This window comes from Diabrotica virgifera, chromosome 5 (assembly GCF_917563875.1).
Source record: "Diabrotica virgifera virgifera chromosome 5, PGI_DIABVI_V3a".
Classification (NCBI taxonomy): domain Eukaryota; kingdom Metazoa; phylum Arthropoda; class Insecta; order Coleoptera; family Chrysomelidae; genus Diabrotica; species Diabrotica virgifera.
In genome coordinates this window covers 240111743-240123895 of record NC_065447.1, presented here as the reverse complement: position 1 = coordinate 240123895, position 12153 = coordinate 240111743, and the positions used below count along the sequence as shown (strand labels likewise).

At 32.8% G+C, this 12153-nt stretch overlaps 1 protein-coding gene across 16 annotated transcripts in view; it reads right to left on the bottom strand.

Moving 5' to 3' along the window:
• Nucleotides 1-12153, bottom strand: part of LOC114343397 (F-actin-monooxygenase Mical) — a 228788-nt gene that overhangs the window by 82515 nt on the left and 134120 nt on the right. For 14 of the 16 annotated variants that reach the window (XM_028294217.2, XM_050650929.1, XM_028294268.2 and 11 more), the window contains exons 11-13: nucleotides 9446-9759; nucleotides 5927-6177; nucleotides 3839-4042 (exon numbers count right to left, since the gene is read on the bottom strand). In XM_028294217.2, coding sequence (XP_028150018.1) covers nucleotides 3839-4042; nucleotides 5927-6177; nucleotides 9446-9759 — 769 coding nt within the window. The remainder of the gene's footprint in view (nucleotides 1-3838; nucleotides 4043-5926; nucleotides 6178-9445; nucleotides 9760-12153) is intronic. The other 2 variants (XM_028294304.2, XM_028294310.2) reach the window with 1 other exon arrangement.

Here is a 12153-nt window from a genome sequence, read left to right as displayed (position 1 = left end):
TATCGGATTTAATTATTTGTATTGCTAAAAATTTATTATTTTATTGTTAAAAAAAGCTACAAACACATAGTGTTTCCGGTGCCTAATACATGCGTTTTAACGCATGCTACGTAGAAATAGCCCCGCTTGCACTTCTACCTATTCTACCTACTCGTTCGATTTTAAATGAGAAATCATTGAAAACATCACTCAAGTACTAGGTGTTTATAGCTTTTTTTAACAATAAAATAATAAATTTTTAGCAATACAAATAATTAAATCCGATATAATTTGACTTGAACTTTCAAATGCGGTAAGCAGAATTGCTATTTTATTTCTTAATCAAAAGTTATTCGGGTTCAAAAATTGCAATTTTTCGATTTTTTGAAAGTTTAACCGCGTTTATCTCGAAAACTATGCATCCTACAAAAAAATTTGCAGGAACATTTTTTGGTTAGAATAGCCCAAAAAATACAAAAAAAAAATGTTTTGTTTTGCGAGAAATCGCTGTTATGTGATTCCTCAACTTCTTGGTTTATAACAATCTTATCGACATCCGGATCAACTGTTACCCAAAAAATTCGTGTTCTACAGGTCAAAATACATAAAAAAAACTTGGGTAAGTCCATCTGAATACAGGAGGCCGTTGTACCCCCCCTGGCGACAGGACTAATGAGCAGCAAAAGCAGCTTTGAATCATTTAGTGGGGTTCAGCAAGAAAATAATCGACAATAAATACAACAAATTTGAGGCTTAACATCAGACTTTATTCATCGAACTTGTATTGACGTCAATATGATAGTTTTGTTCTAGCATCAGTTTTAAACGGTTTGAAATTATCAGAACCATGCGCATTTGTTTGATGCCGTTTGAGCACACAAATTACTAGTTTGAAACTACTGGTCAAGCGTTCTAATGAAAGTAAATTTTGATTTGGAATCTGGCTTGACACAGTCAAGAGTTTGCTGATTTTGTTCGGATATTGTTTGCGACTTGAGTAGTGGAATTATCTGCTTGAGGCTTATAAACTTTAAATGAAAATAATATGTTTTAACTATTACTTACCATTAATTACATTTATAACATTCATTTTCAATATTTATTAGAATTTAATAAATCAGCTTTTTTACTATTAAAAGAAATTGCAGCCACGTTTAAATCCAACCTTTAATATTTTTTTTATTAAGTAAACCGCGTCAACCATGAAAGGTTATTGGCGGGGAAGAGTTGTACATAAAATCAGATGTTTGCTTATAACAACTAATTACAGTTGAGAACTTAAGTTTATTTTAAAGTAGTTTTTTATAGTAGTATACTTAAGTAGTATATTTAAGTTAGTTTTAGAAACTTAGTCACTTTATCACATTTACTATAGTTCAGAGCACTTTTCAGATCACTTGGTAAATCACTTTGAAGTCGTTCCAGGTGATAGAGTGGGCAACTAACGATAATGTGTTCGATTGTCAGAGGAATATCACAAACATAGCACAGTTTTTGTTGTTCTTTCTTCATTAGGTACTGGTGGGTTAACCAGGTATGTCCTATTCTCAAGCGGTGTTGTATGACTTGATCTCGTCGTTTTTGTGGCATTATCCCTATTGGTGACAAATTTGGGTTGATGCGTTGTAGTTTGTTGTCAAGTTTTTTCCATCTTTCGACCCATATTCTCATTGAAAATTCTTTGATGGTGTTTTGAATGTCGGAATGAGGAATTTCTTTAATAGTTGTTTTATTATTATTATTATATCCAAACTTTATTATTTAAAATTTTTGTACGTTTTTTGTAATCTTTTTGTTTCACGGATTTGCAATTTTTCGTTTATCAATGTAACATGGCTCATGTTTTTCAAGTAACGAGACTGTAGTCCATTGGTAATTTTATTATTATTTACGATTTATTATTTTCACCCCAAAGGGAATTTAACAAGGACCGTTTCGCGAGACAAGGATTAATCCTGCCAACTTAAAAATATACATTTTTGACTTATTTTTTAGAAATTCTTATAATTAAAATAAATAACTAGAACACAATAAAACTACAGATATTACTCATACCATTTACTACTAAGAGCTAAATAAATAATTTTGGAAACCGTATTGCTCAGAGTTAATAATTATATCTAACAAAAAAAGTAAGATCCCAACTATTCCTGCTTGTATAAAACCATTTAGGAACAGGTGAAACATCTGGAAAAGATAAAATGGTATTAGGATGGGACGGGAAAAGGATATACAGAGTGAGTTTTATGTATGGAACGCCTCAATTATCTCGGAAACAGCTTGCACGATTTTTATAGATTTTGGTGGGTAAGGGTCTTCTACTGCGAACAATATTATAGTGGTATATATTTACATTGTTGTCAGATCTTCCGTTTTTCTGGAAATTTAATGAACTTTCTTATTTTAATTTTGCCACCCTATATGTATATTTTGAGCGTTTTTAAGTCATTCATAAATACTGATTATTTTGCATGTAATGTTCCCTATTCCTAAATGCCATAATTTCCGAGTTATTGCTACATTTATTTAAACATTTTTTTTAAACAAATTATAAAAATCAATTTTTTCGGCCCGGGCTAAAAACATTGATTTTTATCATTTGTTTTAAAAAAGTGTTTAAATAAATGTGGTAATAACTGCGAAATTATGGTATTTGGGTATAGGGAACATTACATGAAAAATAATCAGTATTTTCTCAAGGACTTCAAAAGGCAAAAAATATACAGTGTGCCATTTAAAATAAGAAAGTTTATTAGATTTCCAGAAAAACGAAAGATATGACAACAATGTAAATACCACCATAATATCGGCCGCATCACAAGACCCTTACTCAGTAAAACCTACAGAAATCGTGCAAGCCGTTTCCGAGATAATTGAGGCGTTGCATATATAAAACTCTCTCTGTATATAATATATTATTTTAGGAATATAAGTTTGATTTGAGGTGAACTTTTACCGAGCCCTTTAAAATTCTTTGGTCAGGGAAACCTGTGTTTGTAATAAGAAGTCTCTATTGGAGAGGAACCGCAAAGTGGGCGACGCCTGGTGGCAAATTTGAAAAGCATCAACTCGAGGGAAACATTGACTTTGTCATTAATTTGTGTACATATTTGCTGTCAGTTTATGTTGTAAGTAACAATGAATTCGGCTTAAAAAACTATTGCAGTGTTCCTCAGTATTCATTCCTATTATACTCTACGTAATGACGTAAACTAACTACGTAATGTCAAATCACACATTTTGTTAATTTAACGTTTGTATTAAACGTAGTATTTTTTCATGTTTAAGCGACTGCAAAATTAAATAAATAAATAAAATGCAGTATATATTCTGTACATAGAATGTACATTGTTATACAAAATATTCCGACCACCTCATAATTTCCACAACATAATTTTTATAAAATAAATTCACCTACTTAGTTTGCAGTTTTTATTTAATTAAAAATTGTTATCTGTCAGTGTAAAATAAATTGTAGTGTACCTCTAAAACTAAATTAAAAACAAAATTAGAAATTTTAAGATAGATTAATAATTTTTAAAACGCTGTGTGATTATCGGGGGGCCAGATTTTTTATGAAAGGGAAAAACAAATCAGTAGTTAGCATCAAATTTTAATGAATGCATACTTACAGATGACATAATTTTGAGTCGTCTTTAACCTATAAAATGTCTTAGTGGCAAAACTTAGTGATTACTTTGGCAAAACACTAGTGTAAATAATTTTAATTTAACGTTTTAGAACTGTGAGATCAAATGACAAAATGAATTGTTTTCCTCGAGTTATCGTCCATCTTTGAAATTTTGAGCGCCCTCTGTCGGAATTTAATTTTGCGAATAGAGACAAACATAAAACTTACCACACTCGCTCCGACTTTCTCCATCGTTCTTCTCTTTCTCGGTTTCCTGTCAACGCTGCCCACTTTCTGAGTGACCATATCTGTGTGTTTGTGTTTATGTCTACTCGAGGGTCTGTGTGGTTGCGTAATTGGGTGTGCTATATTAGACGTTTTAATTGTTTTGAAGGAAACTTCGCTCATCTTTGTATTTGCGACAGGTAAATCCTAGAATTGAAAAAAAAAAATAATCAAATAAATTTTCAATTAAGCTTTTACAAAATCTAGTAAATCACGTGACAATAATAATTGCATCGAAATATGAATTTTTTTTTCGGAAAAAAACGTATAACTCTCTTTTTGGAGATGGTTGCAGGTCTAATTTGTTTTTTATTTTGAGTATGTTATCAAAATGTATATATCTGATTTTTTACAGATTTTTTCTGCAGCCGTCCCGAAAATAAAACTTTCGGTATGATTTATTAAGTCGAAAGTACCATTTTACACAACTCGTACCGAAAGTAGCTACTTTCGGGACTAATTTTTTCACTTTCGCGCTTTTTTTACTTTCGCGACGATTTTAGGTAGCTAGGTAACGGCTTTGACAATAACATCAACTTTGTATTTTATTATGACAGATTCACAGATTGAAAATGGCCGCAACCAAATTAATATCTCAAAAAATAGTAAAAGTACTGACACGTCTCACACTAATTTCAATACTGCCACTTCTGTCAATATTCCTAACAATATCAATGTAAGTAATTGTAATAATTGTGTTATTATTAATATTCCTAAGTAGATTTATCTAATGTTGAATTCACGAGAGTAACTTTAAAGTGTTTAATAAAAGTTCATAAGTAAAGTTTATACATATATTATTTTTAATATACAAAACGGCTGCAGAAAAAATATTGTACGTAACACGATCCAAAAGTGATTTTACGAGACTCGCAGGATTCCAGGACTCGCCTACGGCTCGCTCTGGAAACTTCCTACTCGTCTCGTAAAATATCACTTTCGGAACTTGTTAGGTACGTAAATTACTATTTCCGTCAGATGCACCACCTTAAAAAACTCAAAAACTGGTTTTTAGTGGTTTTTGAGGATTTTCCCCATTTATAGACTTCAAAATAGATCAAATCAATGTTTTTTTATAATGTTAGACATAATTTGAAGTAATTGATTCCTTTAGGAGATTAAAAAATTTACGAAACACCCAAAAAACGATGTGTTTTCATTGTTTTTACACGGGGTTACTCATATTTTTTGAGGTTGATACAACCTGAATCAATGCGTCTGCAATTATATTAAATATATAATATATTATAAAATAGTTTTAGGCCTCAAAAAAGCAAATACAATCATCGCTTAGGCAAAATACAAGGTTTTCAAGGGTTATTCGGATGTTTATACTGGATTCACCTAACTTTTTTTACCTTTCTATAAGACGATATTATTTTCCATATTCAGAGAAGCTAGAGACTTCTTCAAATATGCAAAAAACCTTGTTTCTTATAATTGCGCATCTTACATTGTTTAAAAATGATACAAGATGGAAAAATCTAATAAAAACTTCCAAAAACATTTGAAACCCGGTTTTTTTGTGTAATATGAATTTGCATATATTTGTCTACTGCTGTCTACATCTTATGTTTTTCGAGAACATACTTTGAAACATGCCATTTAATGGCGCAAAACGGCCAAAAAATTAGAAAAACCTAACAAAAATACCCAAAAACACTTGAAAACCCGGCTTTTAGCATGTTCCTCCTATCTGAATAAAGGAATCAAAATTCGATGGACTTTTACCTAGATGAATTCACGGGTTGTGGAATAAAATCTTATGATACCTTCTAGTCAACTTTATTCATCGTTCGTTTGCCTTGCAAATTTTACAAGGCACAATTATAGTTGTCATCAGAATCTTAAATCCAACGATAGAAGTTTTAGATTTTCGGAAAGTTCCCATAGTTTTTTATTATAATTTGCTATATTCTGAAAATTATTTTCTTAAAAAAATTGTAGGCTAATGAGTGTGGATGTGGATACTTGCGAAACTTTCATATACATTTCTCGTAATTAAAATGAAAGAAAACAGTTGTCACCTACTGGGAGTTCCTCTCCTTCCACGATAACTGAAAATTGTGTCGGTGGGGCAGAATGTGATTTCAGAGCACCAGCAAGTTGAAACGGGGAATATTGTGAAAATTTCGACAAATTTTTTATTGCTCTACTATTAAAGGCTTTCATTTTTTCGACAAATTTTTCCTCCGAAGATTTTTCAGACTTCGAATTGGAGAAATTAATAACATCGGTTCTTTCTTCGACGACAATACCATCGTACTCGTCCATTTTTGATACTAAAGTAACCAAAAATTGTAGCTATTAGTATTACGATAAGATTGGACATCATATGTAAGTATGTCAGAGTGGTAAGAATATTAGAAATCCCTATAACTTCAGCTGAATAGCACTTCAACAAAATATAGAGAAAAGAACAGCCAGAAATTTACCAACTCATTTAGTGTTCGTCGACTTAGAGAAGGCCTATGATACAGTATTTTTAAAAATATTGTTTGAAATATTGCCCAAGTAATGCATACATCAACGCTATAGCGAACATGAACATAAATGCAAAAAGTGTCGTTAAAATGGGGATTAAAATTCCAGACGCATTTCCTGTCACAGAAGGCATAGCAAAACATTTCGTGTTTGGGGCAAGGATGTTCTTTATCTCTAACTCTATTCAAAATCTATATTTATGAAGCATTAAACAACTGGAGGAGAAAATGCACAGGCATGGGAATAGAACTTGGGAACAAGTACATAATAAATATTTTCTTCGCAAACGATCAAATGAGATGAGGAAGACACGGATTGTATGTTTCGAAAGTTATCCGAAGAAAAATTGGAGACTCACCATCAACATTAACAAAACGGAATATCTTAGAATAAAGGACGAAGAAAGAGACCCACAACTCTCGATTGGTGATATAAAAAATGCGAAGAATTTACATACATAAGGAGAGTGATAGCAAAGGAAGGAACATCGAAGTGGGACATTCAGCAGAAAATGTATAGCCCCCCCCCCTACAAGATCCTGAAGAAATTTTTGTCATTATTTAATTACTAAGCTGTTATTTTTAAGTAAAAATAATGAGCGCCATGCACGTATCAGGCGGCCGTCCATGATGAGTGCGAAAGAGATGCCATTCAGACAGTCCAATGGCGCATCTCACTCGCACTCACATTTACAGCCGCGTCAATACGATCTTACCACTATGGCCATTTTCGCGTTTTTCAAATTTAAATTGCTTATAACTCAAACACGATCAACTTTAGAGAAAAATTATAAGAGACCTTTTCTGTCCGGAATGGTCCGAAAAATCTAAAAAAAAATTCTCTGGGCCGAAAATATTGTATTTTTGAAATTTTATTATAAAAAATTGTTAAAAAAAATTGGACCACTTTTCACGTGGGCGATTTCTTGAACCTTATTCTGGGGTGTCTCACGAATGTGATTATGCAAAAAAAATCTTATGGGTATATTTTTTCCAACGAACCTGCCGTTTTCGCCTTGTCTAAAATGAAAAAACAAAACAATAAGGATTTACAATGCCGTATATACAATAGAAACGAAACAAATTTTATGGTACGGCCAAGTAATGCGAATGAAAACGATGGACGATGGGCAAAACAGACAAAACTATGTTTCATGGAACAGAAGGAGAGGAAGACCAGCATTAGAATGGAGAAGAGGAATCAGGGGAATAAAGAGAGATCGAGCAATGACTGAGGAGGAATAGACCGACCGAAAAAGGTGGAGATCGAAATATGGGAAATACGGGAATAAAACATAATATTTGTAAAGCCTACAACAAAAGAAAGTAGGTACCGAATAATACCAAAATATTAAACTCCGCCAATACCCCACAAAAAATCACCAACAAATAATTTAAGACAAAATATAATATGGATAATCGAAACATCTACTTCAAATATACATGTATACAACTATAGTATGATACAATTGATCCAAATAATGACATAACCCAGACATCCAAAGTGAAAGTTATCCTCCAACACCAAATTGTTCTATATGGTCCATATAATGTTCAGAAAAAAGTCACACCATTTTGAGCGTCGGGTTTAGGGGGGAGAGGGGGGAGAAATCGGTAAATTCGTAATTTTTTACGTTTTTCGTCAATATTTCTAAAACTATGCGGTTTAGCATGAACAACCTTTTATACAAAAATATTCTACATTAAATTTGAAATAAAAAAGGTCCGATGCATAATCCTTCTAAAATGAACGGTTCCAAAGTTACGGAGGTAGTATAGTATAATTGGTCCAAAAAAGGCTTAAACCAGACATCCAAAGTAAAAATTTTCTTCCAACACCAAATTGTTCTATATGGTCCACATATTGTTCAGTGAAAAGTTACATCATTTTGAGCGTCCGGTTTGGGGGGGAGATGGGGGAGAATTCGGTTAATTCGTAGTTTTTTTACGTTTTTCGGCAATATTTCTAAAACTATGCGCTAGCGTAAACAATGTTCTACACAAAATTTAAAACAAGAAAGATCCTATACATAATTGCTTTAAAATCAACGGTTCCAGAGTTACGGAGTCTGAAAAGTGAAGGTTTTAGATACTTTTTATATTATTTGGGCAATTGATGATGATTTCGGGTGGTGAGGTTGACATAGGCCACAGAAATAGCAAATTTTATTTACAAAATACAATTCTGTTAACGAAAATTTCTTTCATCAGTAATACTATTTTAAATTGCTTACTATTGCCTACTATTTTAAATAAAACATATAAAAAGTATCGAAAACCTCCACTTTTCACCCTCCGTAACTCTGGAAGCGTTGATTTTATAACAATTATGTATAGGATCTTTTTTGTATTAAATTTTATGTAGACCATTTTTGTATAGAACGTTGTTTACATTAAAGCATAGTTTTAGAAATATTGAGGAAAAATATAAAAAACCTACTAATTTACCGACTTCTCCCCCATCTCCCCCCCCCCAAACTGGACGCTCAAAATGATGTATCTTTTTACTGAACAATATGTGGATCATATAGAACAATTTAGTGTTGGAGGAAAACTTTTACTTTGGATGTCTGGGTTAGCCCTTTTTTGGACTAATTATACTTACTATACTACCTCTATATCTTTGGAACCGTTCATTTTAGGATTGTGTATAAAGCCTTATTTATTTCAAATTTGATGTAGAACATTTTTGTATATAGGGTTGTTCATGCTAAACCGCATAGTTTTAGAAATATTGACGAAAAACGTAAAAAACTACGAATTTACCGATTTCTCCCCCCTCTCCCCCCTAAACCCGACGCTTAAAATGGTGTGACTTTTTTCTGAACATTATGTGGACCATATACAGTAGAACAATTTGGTGTTGGAGGATAACTTTCACTTTGGATGTCTGGGTTTGGATCTAGTTATACCATACTACTATAACTATATATTTGTCAGCATTATCCAAGTCGAAGAAAAATGAAAGCTTTTCCTATTGCTAATTATCACATAGGTACATACATTAATTAAAAAGTTAAATAAATAAGTTTTGTAGTCTTTATTTTGGCTATTTGTACGAATTTACCTGAAGTTATATCGGTAAGTCTGCTATTCGTAATAATAGTTTCTGCGTCTGTGTCTGCCTTATTTTCTTGATGAAAAAAGTCGTTAGAACTTATCCAATTCGATACTCTACTGAAAATTTGATTGTGTATCCCATCCCCCTCTATCATTGTCTTCGCACGAATCTTTTTTCGACCATTTAATTTCAACTGACAGTTTTGGTTTGACACGCCATTGTCAAAATCATGGCTGTTGTTTTTTCTCGACGTTTTCGAAGTCGCCCTACCGAGCGTCTCAAATAATAAATTTTGATCCGAAAATTGGGCCAGAAGGGGACTAAAATGGAGCACAAACATGAGAAGATATTAGGCTAAATAATATAATAAACTATTTTTATTTCCTCACGAAGAAAGAAGACTTATCGGAACTAAGGATTAAAAAAATGTTAAAGTAAAGAAAATGACAGGAAACTAAAGGAAAAATCAAACAGGATTGCTTACGGAAATGGTTAATAGTGTAGGAAACAAAGGTTGAACCTTGCAAAATGGACACAAGTCCGGTTTTATTTTTTTTCTGGTATATCAAGGGGCGCTTATTATAACTTTTTCTGAAAAAATTTCGCACCGGAACCTCCCTTTTCACCCCTTTAAAGGGGGTAATTTGTGGTTTTTGCGGAACGTAGCCCTTCCTGTACCTTTTACAAAAAATTTCTTTTATAGAAATATGAAGAGGACTATATTTTCTACGATTTATTTCCGACAGCATCTCTCTATCATCCACCGTTTAGCGGGGGTGGCGCCATAAATTTGACAAGTTTTTAAAAAAGATGTTTTTAAAAAATATATATTTTTCCCTAACTGTAACGGAAATTAAGAAGAAATCGTGCGGCAATTATTCAAAAATAATTGACTGATTTTTTGGTATAGGTTTCACTTAAGGGTAATTGCCCTTTTTTTAATTACATGGTGTTACATTTTAAAAAACCTCTTTTTATACCATCTGAACCGTTTATGCTAGAGTAAAAAGACTTTCAGCGATTACCCATGTATTGGTGCTATTTACAAATTTGTATAATGCACCCCCATTTTTTCCCCGGAACCACCCCAAAAAAAAAAGAAGAATTAATAAATAAATTGATTTTCTTGGAATCCTTCACACACAATGCCCTTCATTAATATGCTTCATATATCATTTTGTGCACGTTATTATTACCCATGCATGGACACCAAAAGCGATTTCCTAGTGCAACCCCTGTAGCAAAAAAAAATAAATAAAATGGGGGGTTGGAATTTTTTCTGTTTTTTGCTTTTTGATCCATATGGGCATATGCTGCATCAATAGTGCTTTTCAAAAATATATATGGTTATTGCAACATCTCTGCGGAAACCACCCCTATCCTTGAAAATATACTGCAGAAACTACCCCTATCCCTTGGCGAGCATGTTTTTTACGATTTTCTCATTACCTATGTATTCTTTTTAAACAAAACTTATACAAGGCTAAAGACCACTATTTACTCTAAAAATTATGTCCTATTCATTTTTTTCGTATAAGCAACCGTTACGGCACAGTGGCGCCGTAAACCTCATATATGCTTTGGCGGGCTCCAGTTTTTGTTTTTTTTTTCGTCATCTGTTCGTTTTATTGATAAAGTACTTATGTAAAATAAAACAACACAGTGTAACCTACAAATTATGACTTATGCACATTTTACATTCTTTGCTCCCCAAAGCCACAGTGGTGGCCCAAAATAAATTTTTGCATATTTTCGCCACCTACACGCATTTTATTGCATTAATGCTACCTTAATAGCACAATATTTACCCTTAGGTGGTCGCTAAGCAGTGGCGGATCCAGGGAGGGGTTATGGGGGTTATCACCTCCCCCCTCTCAAACCAAGTGATATTATATTCAAAGATTATAAAAATATTCATTTATTTTTATAGAAATTTAACCAATTGGCACCCCCCTCTTAACGATGCTGGATCCGCCACTGTCGCTAAAGTATAAAAAGTCATTCTTATAAAAATAATATTAATATAATATAAGTTTTTCTATAAAAATAAATGAATATTTTTATAATCTTCAAATATAATATCACTTTGGTTTGAGAGAGGTGGGGGTGATCGCCCCCATCACCCCTCCCTGGATCCGCCACTGCTTAGCGACCACTTAGGGGTGAATATTGTGCTATTAAGGTAGCATTAACGTAATAAAATGCGTGTAGGTGGCGAAAATATAAAAAAATTTATTTTGGGCCACCACTGTGGCTTTGGGGAGCAAAGAATGTAAAATGTGCATAGGTCATGATTTGTAGGTTACACTGTGTAGTACTTTATTAATAAAACGAACAGATGACGAAAAAAAAAAACAAAAACTGGAGCCCGCCAAAGCATATATGAGGTTTACGGCGCCACTGTGCCGTAACGGTTGCTTAAACGAAAAAAATGAATAGGACCTAATTTTTAGAGTAAATAGTGGTCTTTAACCTTGTATAAGTTTTGTTTAAAAAAAATGAATAGGTAATGAGAAAATCGTAAAAATATGCTCGCCAAGGTATAGGGGTAGTTTCTGCAGTATATTTTCAAGGATAGGGGTGGTTTCCGCAGGGATGTTGCAATAACCATATGTATTTTTAAAAAGCACTATCGATGAAGCATAAGCCCATATGGATCAAAAAGCAAAAAACAAAAAAAAAATTTCAACCCCCCATTTTTTTTATTTTTTTTT